The sequence below is a fragment of the Hirundo rustica genome, chromosome 3 (genome assembly GCF_015227805.2).
Source record: "Hirundo rustica isolate bHirRus1 chromosome 3, bHirRus1.pri.v3, whole genome shotgun sequence".
In the NCBI taxonomy this organism is placed as follows: Eukaryota; Metazoa; Chordata; class Aves; order Passeriformes; family Hirundinidae; genus Hirundo; species Hirundo rustica.
The window spans coordinates 110,911,713-110,927,345 of NC_053452.1; the positions used below are offsets into that span (position 1 = coordinate 110,911,713).

At 44.3% G+C, this 15,633-nt stretch overlaps 1 protein-coding gene across 2 annotated transcripts in view; it reads left to right on the plus strand.

The window, feature by feature from the left end:
- The first annotated feature begins 3,010 nt into the window (after window positions 1–3,010).
- PTCHD4 (patched domain containing 4) overlaps window positions 3,011–15,633 on the plus strand; it is an 82,803-nt gene continuing 70,180 nt past the window's right edge. Inside the window, exon 1 of one of the 2 annotated variants that reach the window (XM_040059535.2) lies at window positions 3,011–3,599. In XM_040059535.2, the coding sequence (XP_039915469.1) occupies window positions 3,174–3,599 (426 nt within the window). In that variant the 5' untranslated portion in view covers window positions 3,011–3,173. Of the gene's footprint in view, window positions 3,774–15,633 lie in introns of both variants that reach the window. The other variant, XM_040059534.2, reaches the window with a different exon arrangement.

Sequence of the window (15,633 nt, forward strand, 5' to 3'; positions counted from 1 at the left end):
GACTCCAACACCAGCAGTTGTCCTGGTGTTGTCCTGGAGTGGTCCAGGACCTCGAGAAACAGCAGAAAAAAAAAATCATCCTTTGCCATATCTTATTCAGGCACTAGAGGGACGTACCTGCCCCACGGTGGTCCAGTCAATTTGTGCTGTGTTCCTGAACTGTTCCTGTGGTCACTGGCTGTAATGAATCATCTTAATTACTGTCTGCAACCTAACAGGTCAATGGGGAATGGGTTTAAGTTTGAAAAAGTGTAGATTTAGATTAGATATTAGAAACGAATTCTTTACTGTGAGGGTGATGAGTCACTGGATCAATTGTTCAGAGACATTGTGGATCCCCGTCCCTGGAAGTGTTCAAGGCCAGGTTGGATGGGACTTTGAGCAAAACCTGGTCTAGAGGAAGGTGTCCCTGTGCATGGCAAGGGGTTGGAACTGGGTGTTCTTTAAGGTTCTTTAGAATTCAAACCATTCCATCATTTTATGATCTGGCCAAGCTCCTGAGCTCCTCAGCTCTATGAAGGACCCACTGGGCAAGGCCACATCAACCCAGAGAAGTGATTCCAGGTTTCTCCCTGCCAGACCAGCTCCCAGCACTACCTCAGTCGCAGGAGCAATAAGTGCCAAGGATCCAAAGGCTCCAGGCTCACAGTACCCAGGTACCTCTGTCACCCACAGATTAGACGTGGTCACAACTCTTTGTCAAGGGCTGTTACAAGCCTGCACATATGGAAGTTAGGAATCAGGCTCTGGCTTCCCACTCAAGGTCTCACTTCTGTGTGTAAGTACAAAGGCTCGATAAAGCCTTTGCATTTAGACTTTATTCTCTGGGAGCACTCAACCATTGGCATAAGTACATCATAAAATAGACAAAGAGCTGTAATATGTACCAATGGAGCTTAGCATTTCCTGGGGTTATTGAGGAAGGCAGTACCTTAAGATGTGCAGATAGATGGCTGACAGGGTCTTTTCTGCAGAACTTCCCACCTTAGAACTCTCCTCATTGACTGTAAGAACTCCAATCCGCATTTGCAGATCAACTATATCCAGGCCACTAAATGAAAAAAACCTGAATTTGAAAGTCAGGATGTTCTTGCAGCACCCAATCAAATACCTAAACATTAAGCTAGCTTTACCAATAAAGTTGTTTCCAGACTTCTGAAAGTCTTCAGGCTCCCAATCTGAATCAGTGCCTCTGCAACCTAACACAGACCCTCCAAAGCCACCTCAGTTTGTCTCCTGCTCCATCAGTCATGTTCATCCACAAAGAGCCATAGAGTCATAGGATGATTAAGTTGGAAAAGACCTCAGAGGTCATCAGGTCCAACTGCTAGTAGCAGTAGAAGCCTGTGTAGCAGGGGTGTCAGCATGAAAGGGATTGCTGAATTTGCTGTTTCTTCTCCAAAACACTGATAAATACTTCAAGCTGAGTGCAGCCCACTGTTGAGTACTGAATCAGACAGAGGCTGCCAACTGACATTTTTGAGCTCCCCAGTTTCCACTCACCCTCTTGTTTCTGAGCAGCAGAGCAGCAGAGAAATGCATTTGCAGCAGGTGAGCTGCCCACCAACTCTCCAGATAGCAAGCTCTGCTCCTCTGGGAGCCTAAGCCAGGACTGCCCAGGACAGCAGGGCCAGCCCCAGCAGAGCTGACAGCCGCTTGCAGGAAAGGCAGGCTGGCTTTGCAGTGTCCTTGGTCCCATCTCAAAATAAAGAATTTCTGCTTGACAAAACTCACGAAAACATAGCAGAAATTTGGTGAAAAGGGAGACACCAAGCAGAGAGCTGCATTTTCCGGGTTTTGCTTTTTAATTACACTTCTGTGATTTAGAATTACAAGTTAAGTACAAAGCTCCTGCAAAGCCAGCCTGCCTTTCCTCCTGCCTTTCCTGCAAGCGACTGTCAGCTCTGCTGGGGCTGGCCCTGCTGTCCCGGGCAGTCCTGGCTTAGGCTCCCAGAGGAGCAGAGCTTGCTGTCTGGAGAGTTGGTGGGCAGCTCGCCTGCTGCAAATGCATTTCTCTGCTGCTCTGCTTTGGTCCGAAGGAGCTGCAGAATGGTCCTCCTCTTATGTAATGGTGTGCTGGTGTCTGCCTGGAAAACCTCTTTTTCAGCTGGAGGGTGTCAGGAGCTGTCCTACCTCTCTTGGGTCACTGCTGAGAGAACAGCTGGCTGAGGCAGATGTGCCAGGGTGTGGGGCAGCAGACAGGAGCAGCTCCTCTCCCCTTCCTCCCCTTGTGTCCAGCATTTCCCAGGGTCACCCTTCTCCTCACAGGAGCACGGGGCAGCTCCGTCTGGGCAACCCCGGGCAGCAAATGGGGGAAAAGAGAAATTTGGGCCGGGAGCTTTTCCTGGAGCAGTGTGTACCGTGTGTAGCGTGTTCCCCGCCCTCCGAGAGCCACAGCGAGGATGGGACAGAGCCGAGCGCGGGGGGATGCGGTGGGACAGCGGGATGAGAGTGGAGCGCGGCCAGGAGATGCTGCAGCCGTGGGACCGCGGGACGAGAGTGCAGCGCGGCGGCTGCTGCTGCTGCTGCTGTGGGAAAGCGGATCGCCAAGTCTCCGGGCCGAGCTCTTCCTCCTCCGGCAACCGGCGGGGATGGGGAGGGGGAGCGAGGGAGGGGCACGGAGGGGTCGGGGGACGTTAAAATGCAGCATCATCCTCCGGCCCCGGCGAATTCCGTGTGTGTGTGTGTGTGTGTGTGTGTGTGTGAAGGGGCGGAGGGGGGAAGGCGGCTGCACCTCCCGGAGCAGCGGGGCCGGGCGCGGGGCTGCGCGGAGCGGAGAGGAGCGGAGAGGAGCGGAGCGGGCACTGCGGAGCCGGCAGCGCTCCCGGTGCAACGCCCGAGCCTCGCCGGAGAAAGGGGGGCACCGGGCGGGAGGGGAGGGGAGGGAGGGGAAGGGGGGCGGCGATGATGCCTAGCTTGCGGGGAGGGGGGGGAGGGGGGGGAAGGAGAGAAAGAGGGAAAAAAAGGCAAGAACACCCCCCACACACCCCCTCCCCTGCCCGGTCCCTTCCATCTCCGGCACACACACACACACCCGCACGCACACACGCATCCCATTGATCAATATTTGGCTGTCTTGCTGCAACTTGCTGCAGTCTTTTAAAGGAGTAGTAGAGAGAGAGGGAGAGAGAAAGGGAAACTGGCAGGAAGGGGTAAGGAGCTACACATGTCACATGTGCTTTCTAAGACGGCCAGGAGCATCTGCAGGCTGGATCTGGTGGAGGATGCTGCGGCAGGTGATACACAGAGGGCTCCAGTCGTTTTTCTACAAGCTGGGCTTATTCGTGAGCAGGCATCCGGTGTTTTTCCTCACTGTGCCCGCAGTCCTGACCATCATCTTCGGCTTCAGCTTGCTCAACCGCTTCCAGCCTGACACTGACCTGGAGAGCCTGGTAGCCCCCAGCCACAGCCTGGCCAAGATCGAGAGGAGCTTAGCCAGCAGCCTTTTCTCCCTCGATCAATCCAAAAGCCAGCTGTATTCGGACTTGCACACCCCGGGGAGGTATGGCAGGGTGATTCTCCTCTCCAAACCCGGAGGCAATATTTTGCATCAGGCTGATGTGATCCTGCAGATCCACCGAGCCGTGCTGGAAATGAAGGTGAACTACAAAGGCTATAATTATACTTTTTCCCATCTGTGTGTGTTGAGAAATCAGGATAAGAAATGCGTGCTGGATGATATTATTTCAGTGCTAGAGGATCTGAGGCAGGCTGCCCTCTCCAATAAGACAACAGCCAGGGTGCAAGTGAGCTATCCCAACACTAAATTAAAGGTATGCTCTTACTGCATGCTTTTGCCAATTAAAGAGGCAGCACTTCATTTCTTGTCCTAAACAGCAAAGAGAAATATAATCATATCTCTCTCTCTCTGTATCGAAATGTGTGTGATCGGGGCTTTCCTCGTGAAGCAGCTGAATCCGGTGCCTTGCTTTCGTTCTGGGCAAGGAGGGAGGGTGGGGGACTGGAAACTGCCGGAGCAGGAGAAGGGAGCGGTGAAGAGCCTGAGCACCTGGAGACCTTGCAATGCCTTGAAGGTTCAGTACATGGGGGGAAAGGGACAGGAGGTCGGTGGGGGGTTGAGAGCTGGTTTGCACTATCACCTTTTCCAGCCTCACTGCTGTGATGGGATAATTTGTCTTTAATGTGGCCAGAAAATCTTTCCTCAAAGGCACAGTGAAGTCCTGTGTTGCCCTGCCCCTGCCAGTGCTGTGGGACCAGCAGGAGGTTTGGGCCAGAAGAAATTTCAGGTGTCCTGCCGTGTCCTGCCTTCTTTGGCTGCATGCAAAGGAGGTGAAGGGAAGTGGATTTTTTTTTTTTTCTTTTTTTTTTTTTTTTCTCTCAGTGTAAAAATTATTAACTCTGTTGCTGATGCTGGAGTTTTGGGATGGATCCCACCAGCTGGAGGCTTCCATCAAAGTTGAAACAAGGTAAAAGATGAAAGAAGTTTCAATCCTCCCAATTAAAAGAATAAACAATTTGGCACAAATTATCTCAGGACTATTTCCCTGGCACACAAGCACCCATCTGCTTTCCCTCCCATCTGGAGCAATTCCGCTCACCAGGACTTACCTGCTGTGAGTAAATAAGGTACAAAGTTTGCAGGTAGCACATGAAAGAATTTTTTGTGAATTACAGTACCTCTGCATGCTCCCCTGGGCATTATACCAGAGGCAGAATTTATTTAACAGAGTGTAACAAACTCCTTAGGATACTATTTACTCATGGCTCAGGCCATAAGGTAGAGGATATGCTCCTTCTTGTAGACCAGAGATCCCTGGAGTTCCTCTCCCCCTTTTTCAAAGAGTTCCTCAGGAGTAAGGATTGCTCTTGCAAGTAACAACATTAAGATCCTGAAGTTATAATTTATTTCTTACTCTACATTTACCAGAAAAAGATCCCATAAAGTCAGTCCCTGTTGCAAAATCTGAACAGAGACATAGATTGATTTTATTTGATAGTCTTTTCTCTTCAGTAAAAGTGCCAGGTGGAACAGCTTGGATTTGGTCCCATGGCTGTAGATGTTACAGTAATTGCTTGGTACAGAGTTGTGGCTGCCTGAGTTGAGTGTGTGGAAATGAAAAGGTGTCCTTGCTACTGCTGGAAAGTCCTGAGTGCAAAGAGTGCTCAGAAAAACAAGTTATTCTGGATTAAATATCTCTGAACAATTTTTATCTTCTAGTATGCTGCAAAGACAATCTCGTTATTGCAGAATTAAAGCGTATCCTTTACATTTTGCTTATTTTTAGAATTAAAATTAAGGTTGTTCAGTAGAGAACACTGATAATCTAGATTAATAGTGTTATAAACCAGCTTTATACAGAAATAGTGATCCTACTCTCTCAATCCAGATTAATTTTTTTCTCTAGACAAACCCTAATCGATCTTATCAAAACTAGGATGTGGTCACTTGCAATGTATTTTTTTCCATTAGAAGATTACCTGCAGCTCCTCCTTTTTTTTAAAGACTAAAGTAAAAGAAAAGATAATGTGGTCTGGATTAGCTACTTATTGGATTACCAGTTAATTCACACAGAGGGAAAGGTTTTCCCAAAACATAGAAGTCTAACTCTGAGCACTGCCAAACTATCTCAGCACTTTCAATCCCCCAAGGAGTTGTGTTTCAACTTCTGGGTGAGGGAATAAATGCCTTAAGTAACTTAGCTTAAAGCTGAGCAGAGCAGGGAGCTTTGTGCCCTCTTCCCAGTGAAAGCAAGTAAAGCCGCCAAAGCCTGTGACTGCACTTCAGAGAAAAGCCAACAATTACAACCCATTTCTGTGGGTAGGGAGAGTTCCTGCTTTTACTGAGAAAGAGAAACACACTTTACCACAATTTTCCTTCTTCTTATATGGTAAGGACTCTATTATGAAGCTGTGGTCAGCCCTGAACCTGGGCTGGTCTTCAGCAATGGTGTGTCTGCAGAGACTCACCTTTGCTGGTCTCCTTGGCTCCAGCTGCTGGGATTAAATTACTGATTTGTATAAATTAATTCACTAGTTTATATCTGTCATCTCTGTTGTCCCATCTACCAAGGGTTAGGAAGTTGTGAGCAACATGTCATGATCTTCAAACCATGGGCAAAATCTTGGTTTAATCCGAGCTCTCAGGCTGTTTACTGACCTCCTTCTCTTTGCACCTCTGAGCAAAGGCTGTGGAAACTCAGGCCTGTATTTCTTGTTTTGAGGTGTCTCATTGTGTTTAACCAGAAACATCTTGGTTGCTGCACCCACTCGGGTAGATAAGTTTCTGGATATTCAGCAAAGGGAAACAACTCCTGTGGCTGTATCTGTGAGGTTTTGTATTTCTTCATACTTGAGTTGTGACATTAAGGAAAAGTTGTGGCTAAGCTGCATGAGACTGCAAACAAGAGGGCCAAATCTGCCTACTCTTATTCAGTGTGGAACAGTGTTCATAACATTCACTGATCCATGCCCTAGGGATTCTTCTCAGCTAAACTTTCCTGTGCCATTAGGACCCACTGGGATTTCTCTTCAGGTTGCCTCACTTTCCCAAGGCCATGTTGTTTGGTTAATACTGGTAGGTTTTGCTTTGTTTTGTTCTTTTAATAATGGTCTCAAATTGAACAAAATTCTTCTAAAAACAATAGGAGGATTTACAAACCATAAAGGTGCCCCATATGTGTTTAGTTTACAGCTGACATGGGTCAAGTGTCAAACCATGCTGGTCTGGGAACCACAATGACAGCGTTGAGCTGTTCCACTCCTGCCCCATCTGGGACCTGCAAAAAAATCTTTTAGTTTTTTATTTCCCTCAAGTCTTGTGAGAAGCTGTTACTTTGTCTCTCTTCTCATGTCTTCTTGGAGGCCAAATCAGTTCAAGCCTCTCAGGTGAGGCTGGCTGAAGGCTGGCAGGGGGTGAGTTCTTGGCAGGTTTCCCGCAGGAACTTTGTGGGAACCACTCAAGCAGGTTTCAGCAAACTGCTCCAGTTTTGAAGCAGCTCTTATTGGGCTGCAAAATCTGATGAAAGTGCTTGGCTTTTCCTGAGGAAATCTGGATGTGAAGGATAATTGTTTAACCATTACTTGCTGTAGTGTTGGAAGAACTTATATCCCTAAATACTTCTACTTTCACTACCCCTCCGTAAGTCGGGAACTTGGTCTCTCCACTCACCAGAGAAGGAGCAAAGACACAGCACTCACATTCAGAGCACAGACTGCAGGGTGGTTTCAAATGCCTGAGAGGGGTTTAAAATTCACTCTGGTTACTCAGGGGTCATTGTAGGCAGGTGCCGATGAACCAGGCTGAAGGAAAATGCCAGCTCCCGTTGCTCAGGGGACACAGTAGCCTGTTCACTGCAGTCTGCAGCCCAGCCAGAGAGTGACTTGCCCAAGGTCATGCAAACAGACAGTGGCAGAGCAGGAAAACAAAGCTGGATTTATGACGTCTTGATGAAAAATTTTGAGATACTTCTTGGAGAAACATTGTTCATGCTTTCCTCAGTTCAGGGCATAAAAACGATGCTGCTGTGCTTGGGGTCTGGACTGTGTTCTAACTTGAACAAATTGGGCAAATCTACACTGAGCTCTCACTGTCAGTCATCAAATTGTTGAATCTCAAGTTTTGGCTAATATCAGCATTGTTTTTGTGAGTTGAGACTTCCAGAACAGTGACTGGGCATGACTTGGGATACAGCATGGGAAAGAGTCCGCTCCGGGTTGGTAAATCCGCTCCATCCTGCGGATAATGGTGTGTGGCGTTCTTAGAAGTGAGCACATTGTGCCCTTGCCTCCAGGGCCAGAATGTGGTCTGAGGCACAGTTTATTTTTTGGTATAAACAGAATTATTGATTACATGAGGATTACTTCTTGTGTACTGTGAAATATGAGGGAAGAGATTGCTTTTTGACTCTGATTCACCTATAACCATAGAAAATTTGCTGTCTTATTCCAGGAAAAAAAAAAAAAAACACACACACACACACAGAGAGAGAGAAAAAAAAAAGAAAGTTATTTCTGAACACAGTCTTTATATGGAAGGGGGAAAAAGCATAAAAACATTTTTTTCAGGTATTTCATCTTTACTGCTTCTTTGTTTCTTTTCATGTTTATTTGCTAGTTTGTCTGAGAAAAGATAATAACTGAGAACTTGCTTGTCTGAGATCAAAATAAATATGACAACTGCTGGTTTAAAGAAACCTTTGTCAGCAGATTGGTTCCTGTAATACTGCCTTCAATTAATTAAGTATCAGTCATTTATGAACACTAGGCAAAATAACAGCCAATAAAACAGAAATCTCTATTACCACATTTGTGATAAACACATCAGCTGGATATTGAATCTGATCTTGCTTAAGCTGAAGTGTTCCTTGCATCCACTTAATATCTTGAAACCTCTAATTGCAGTTTTGCTACTGGCCAGATTCTCAATTTTTCTCACATTAACAGCTGTACTTTAAATGAGTCTTGCTCTATTTGCATTTGTGGAGTCTTTCTGACTGCTCTAAGATTAATCCCTCCTTAGATGTCCCTGAGGGGGACACATCTATGCGACAGAGAAGATATGAAACCAGAGCCCACCTAGATCAGAGTAGGCATCTATGCACCAATAACATTCACATTCTGATTATCCCTTCAGCAAAATCAGTTAGAGTGTAAGATTGCCCTAACTTCAATGAGCAGATGCTTCCTTAGAGGCAAGATGGCTCTGCACCCATTTGTGATACCACCTGTCCCAATCCAAGCACGTGGCTCAGGATTTTGTGAAATGCTCTGTGGCTGGAAAAAGCTACCAAGTCAAAGCAAAATGATAAAACATACAGGGAGAAGATCAGAAAAGGGAGGCTGGAGGCTGCAAATAGTTTTCATCTCAGCCTCGCAGATGAAGACAGGATGGGGCAGGCTGAGCTCAGAATAGCTGCTCAGAAGCATAAAAGCAAGTGGAAAATGTTTGAAGCCTAGGAGCATCTTCTGGCTCACAGATTGGGAAACTAATTTGGGGGGAAAAAAAGACACTTTTACTCTTCCAATGGTGTTTCCATACCGTCTGGTAACGCTGGGGAGGGCTCCTGACCTTCCTCACCTGGAGGGGCCAGTGGAGCCGTGCCTTTGCTGGGAGATATCTCTGTAGATATCAGCCTTTGGGGATATGATCAGGCAGCTCATCTGCTCTGTTTGGGCAAGAAATTAAGTGTTTTCTTGCATTTTTAGGAGAATTCTCCACTCTGTCCTTTGCTTAGTTCATTAGGGAAGGTCTCTTCCTTGGCTCTGATAGACCAAGCATTAAGATAACTCTCTTCTGTAAAAGCAAGGCCAGGCTATGAGCCTTGACTGCACCGAGAACATGAAACTGGGTTAACATGTACCAGGATAAGCTATTCCAATGTAAACAAACAGCAGAAAGGCAGCAGAGACCTAGCAAAGCAAGAACAAGTGTTTGAGTGTTCTTTCTGAATTGCCATTCTTCGGTTCAGAATGTAACATTCCTTGTCAGTCTCTGAAGGACATTCCACCTTCAGCTGATCAGGGGTGTAGAGAGCAAGTTCCTTGGGTATGGGGCTCATTCCTTCCCATCCAGCAGCTGAGAGCTCTGGCCATATAGAAGACTGCAAAGAAAATATTCTCCATCGACCTTTTGGATGACCTTGGTTGTCTGCTTTGTGCCTTTCCCTCCCAGCTATTCCACTTTTTAGTTTTGTCAGCACTTGCAGGGGGACATGGCCTTTTGTGCAGTGCCAGGCCTTGATGTGAATAATAATAAAGAAACAATTGGAAGGTTGTTTAGGAGAGAAGAGCAAGATGCAATTACAAACCTCTTCTACTAGTAATAATGGCTCATCCCCGTGGATCAGGGATGGATGTCATCTGCTTGCCAAGGGAGAAAGCCCAGCAGAACTTTTCCATTTTCCCAAAAAAGTCCTCTGTGGACATAAAAAACATTTGGTTCCTTTACTAAATATTTGGTTAATTCTTGCCAATATTTCTACACTGACATGGTATCTTCTTATAACAGTCATCCCTATATTTTCCCAAAAGGTCTTTGTAGCCCCTCACTGTACTGATTGTGTGAGCTCTTGGAGGGTTCCAAACTTCTGTCTTCAGATTTATGAGAGATGGGTATTCTTGGTGTCTGTAACAAGAATTAAAACAAATTCAGACACCACCTAGAAAGGCAGGAGAATAAAACTGATTAGCATTAGTGAAGAAGAGATAAAATATTGAGAGGAGAGGAGAGGAGAGGAGAGGAGAGAGGAGAGGGAGAGGAGGAAGGATAGGAGACGGATTGTGAGAGAGGGTGTAGCCTCGAGCTTCTCGGAGATTCTGAGAGGCTCTTCTCCTCGGCTCTTCTACTTCTCTTCTTCTCTTCCTTCTCTTCTTGCTGCCTGTCTCTTCTCTTCCTGCTCTTCTCTTCTCTTCTCTTCTCTGCTCGTCTTTCTCTCTACTTCGTTCTCTCGCCTTCCTTCCTCGCGCTGGCTCTCTCTTAGGAGGAGAGGAGAGGAGGAGGATGAGGAGATCCTTATATCTATTCTATGGTAGAAGTGAGAGGAACCTTATAAGGACAAAATTAGATTGATAAATACAGCCAAAAAGAAGTCCTTAAGTTATTTAGCATCCTTCGTGCATATGTGGCTATGCATTTACATGCATATATTATTTGGTAAATGATGTAGATAAGGCTGGGGTAGGTGTTTGGAAGACAGTAATCTAAGAGCAAAACCCATATCAAACTTCTTCAGACACTGAGACAAGAGACTTCTATGCAGTGGTTGCTACCGAAGTCAGAGTAAAAAACCCACTGACTGGTTTTCCAAGAGAAGTGAATTGAGCTGAGGAAACTATGATCTTGCATTTGTATTGAAAGATTTCATTTATGCAGGCCCCACATCCACTGCCCCTTCATACTGCAAACAAGGAGACATGGTTGGGAGTTGAACTGTAAACAGCTTTAAGTACAAATTAAAGCCTTCAACAATGTAGGAAATGAGATACTGTATGTGATGGAAAGGAGAGGGCAAGACAACAAGAGACCGAAAGAACAAGATATGAAGTCTTTCATATCTCTTTTTCTCACTGGATTTGTCCTGTTCTCTGTTCTCCTACCTACCTACCAAGGGGCAAGGTGCTCATGTGGGGAATAGGCAGTGAAGGAAGTACTTGGAAATGAGGCAGTGAAGCACCCTACAAAGAGAGTAGCAACTGAGCTCCTGAGCATTGCAGAGATGATCACATGCAGTGGCACATTTCATTGCCCTAGCCCTGGACTCACCGGGTGTGAATTGGCTTCACTTTTTCACTGCTCAGGACACTTGAGAGCAGGAGCTTAAGGTGAAGTGCTGGAGATGTTTGATGACACTAGCAAGGGTGAACTGGTTGCAGCAGGAAGATTTCCATCTAAAAAGATTTACTGTGGAATCAGCCCAATGGCAAACTGCCAATTATTTTTTTGGTGGCGGGTCTGGTATGAATTTTTTCTGGGTTTTGGGTTGGTTTTTTTTGTTGTTGTTTTTTTGTTTGGTTGGTTTTTTGTTTTGTTTTGGTTTTGGTTTGTTTTGTTTGTTTGGGTTTTGTTTGTTTGTTTGTTTGTTTTCCTTAGTGCCACTCATACATTGGTAGGTAAATCCTACCCAACAGCATGCCTGGATGCCCAACAGCAGCTCTGCAAGACACCAGACAGCCTTCACAGCTGTGAATTGTCCAGATCAGCTTTTCTTCCCAGTTTTATGTTTTGCCACCAAACACTCACTCCTCCAGGCCACTCTTGCCAGCAAACTGGCGTCACAGCCAGGGAACTGCTGGTGATGATGGGTTGTGAGACTGGCATGTCACTAGCTGGCTAATTTTCAGAATGTTTTGGTCTGATAATGGTCTATATCTAAAAAATTAGTTGGCACTACATGTGTGTAACATTTCCTGAGTATGCATGATGGCAAATATTTTGATGCCTTGCAGAACAACGCTTCTTTAAAAGAATTACAAGACCTAAAGCCTGCTTGCCTGTGCTGAGGGCATCTGAGAAGGTAAAGGGCAGTCCTTCCTTCCTGTCCCACACTTTTGAAGGCAACACACACCACTGAGACTCCTAGAGCTGTGTAAGCAAGGGTATGCAAAGGGGACTAAAGATCCATCTCCAGTCTGCCACAGTTATTTCCTTGTGCTAATGGTGGGAGACCTGGGAGGCCCCATTAAATACTTCACAGGGAAGCCCAAACACCTGACATGTATCCTCTCACAATACGTAAGGATAAACACTACCTACAGGGCCATTTCTGGGACACATAACCCTCGTGCCCCAGTCTGCCACTGAAACAAGACAGAAAAGCTGCCCTCGTGTAAGACAGGGTCTCCCTTGTCTTACACACTGTGTAGTTGTTTCCACCAGTGTTACAGGAGCGTTGTCAGCCTGATGGACAGGTGTTATTCTTACCACATCCATGGTGCATTTTTGCACACATGTCAGCATCTCCCTAAAGGGTGCTACGATTCAGCAATGGCCATGAAGAGTTGTGCTGCTTCTGTTCTAAATGCTGAATTACCTAAACCAGATCATTCATGACCTAGGTGGCCCAAAAATCTTCAGCTGCATCTTTTTCTATCTGAAGTTACAGTACTCTTGAAAACAAAACCACCCTGCCCCTAATTTCATTTTAGAGGATGAAAGGAAAAGGTCAGGTTCCCATAGCTTCATTTTGACATGCCCCTAACAAAATGTTCCAATTTTTTTGCGTTAAAATGGTTCATTTTAGGTAGTCTTCCAAAATTATTCCAAAAACATTTTTTTCACTCACATTACACTTTAGATTAAAAAATAAAGGAGGGAAAAAACCCAAAGTCACTTTAAGAGGAAATATTTTCCCAAGTTCAAACTTTAGGGAAGGAAAATCACAGCAAAATAAACTCACCTAGTTGACTGAGGACACAGCCCAGTGCCCTTGCACACAAATTTACCCACCAGGAGGGTGCTCTGGCTCTCATTAATGCAGCTTTACACTGAAGACCAAGGCACTGTGTAGATGGAACAAATGATTCTGGCTTCCAGTTTTACAAGCCAGTTAAGTTTGTAAAAAAATTGTGCCGCTCATTAAGAAGAAAGATGTTGATAGCAGTATTTCATTATGCAATTCCATCTCTTTGACAGAATCTGTGACTTAAATATAAATCACCTTTTTCCTAATAATTTTGCAGAATGATTTCTTAGTTCAGATTTTAATACATTAAACAAATACATTAACAAATTCAGTGCTGAGTTAATGCAACATGGAAATATTCATGTGCATTTTCCCCCTAAAATTCGCCGTTCATTTTGTTCATGTTCTTGACTTGAGTGAAATTTTACTCACAGATAAGCACAAAACATCCCCAGAAGAGATTTCACCATGTAGACTTTTCATCCAGATGACAAACCCACTTTTCTTCAAGAGTGGCTGGAATATGTGGTAATAAATATTCTAACAGTGGTGGTTCTTTGTTAATTAACCTTAATTTTCCTGTCCATAACTGATTTCTCAACTGGATGTAGAAAACATTGGTCAACCAGTTGGTGCACAACAGATTTGTCATTGCAAATGGCATAGAAATTTGGGACACCAGCAGAGAAATATGAACATTTCTGAAGATTTACAAATGTCTCTCCACTCTTTTCTTTCCCCAGGCTTCAAGATTAGCACAAGCATTAGGCTTTAGGTATATACCCGAAAATAATTTTCACAAGCTTGACAAGCTTAAGAGGTCCCCTGCTATCATAAAGCATTTCATTTTTGGCTTTGGGAATTCAATTTAAAACAAGAGGGTGTTTTGTTTTTTTTAACTCCTAAAAGAATGAATCTTGTATCCTTACAATTTTTCTCATCTTCTTCCCTCAAGTATCAGATTTTGGAAGTGGGAGAAAGAGGACATCCTTGAAAGGAATTTTGTCTTATATAAATGACCAATGCTGTAATTTCATTAGATTCGTGGTCTTTTCATAACAACATTCACCTCAAAAGGCAAGTTAAATCAGATCATTTGTCACTACTTAACAGATCTGAACAAAGCTCCTTTAGGAACTATTCTGATACTTTCTTTGTGGAAAACTCAAATAAATTTTAAAATAGTAAAAATAACAAAGAAAAATAAGGCAGAATGGGATGTATTTTCATTTTTAGAGTGGCTAAAAAAAGAAAGATAACCAGGATAGGAATAGTCCAGGATGAAGTTCAAAAAATTCAGGTTCAAGCTGAAAGCATTTGAACTGGCTTTTCCCACAGCCTCTTCACTGAGGATACAGTGGACACAAAGGACAACATTACAGATGTTGTTTGGTAAAAGGAGCAGTTTGGGGTGTGTGGGATGGTGGTTTTGGTGCAGGGTTATGCATTCAAGAATTCATACTCTGCTGTGACTTCTCCTTTACATTAATTTTTTCCCATAATAAAGGAGGGCTGTGGTGCTGCTGGAGAAATTCAAAGAGCTGTTGGAGTTTTATGAGCCTTTTCCATGTAACATCAAGAGGTCAAACGCATAAAAGGTTTATAAGGTCATTCTAACCCATTCCCTGGTCTGTGCAGGATTATGAGGGAACCCTGATAGAGAAATTAATTCAGATTGGTTTGGATAGGAAATCAGTCATGTAGGTTGGAAACTGGCTGAAAGATTGTAAACGAGGAATCATGATAAATGATAATGTAACGAGTTTATGGAAGGTATCTTGCAGGGTATCTGGAGAATTTGTGTTAGGTCTGGTCTCATCTAACATCTCTATTAATTATCAGGAAACAGAATTGAATTGTACAGGAGTGAAATTCACAGATAATATTAAGCAAGGAGGACATGTCAGCAGCAGCTGAGTCATGGAATTTGCACAGAAAGATCCAGAGCAGTTAAAAAGCTGAGCAGAAAATAATACCATTTTCTGAAGAGCTTTGTTTGTATTCTGGCGCCCAAAGGGCAGTGTAGGGTCCTCCCTTGGAACGGTTTCCTGTTAGCTGAATTCTACCAATCTCAAAGTGAAGGTGCAAAGTGTGGGTGCAGCACTTAAATGACATGACCAAGGTCAAAGAAAAAGTTGATGTTGAAGTTGGAGTTTTGCAGCCCCAGAGAAATGGCGTTTACTTTGACTCTGACACTGCTTTGCAAGTACGGACTTTTCAGTACTTGATGGTCTTCTTCCTTCACCTTCTTGCAGATCTAGCTCTGCAGGACACGTAGAGTTCCCTGTGTAGAGCTTGAACAGTGCTTTGGAGACTGCAGAGGATATGTTAAATTGTCAGGGTAGCCTTGATGAAATGTTGGTTGTTTTTTTTTTTCTTTTGTTATCTTTCTAGAATGAAACAAGACCTCTTCTGGAGTTTTGTTCTGACTGTGGATTTTTGATGGGTGATTTGGATGATTTTTAAAAGGAATTTGATTTGGATTTGGGTGATTTTTAGAAGTTCTTCTGCCATGTTGTGCATTGTTTGGTTGTTCCCCAGCATTTCAAATTTGAATATCCTCATACCCCTGATGTCACAAATTGGCTCCATTTTGTCCCTGTTGAATTTTGTTATTTCTTAATTGTATGTTGGTTGTGCCAGGGAAAAAAATATGGGAGAAGACAGTCTTAAAACTTAATTGAAAAGGATAGTTATGAAATATTCAATTGGATTATATCCTAAAATTTCCTGTCCAACTTGAGAATGATTGCAGACTGATTGTCTAGGAAAT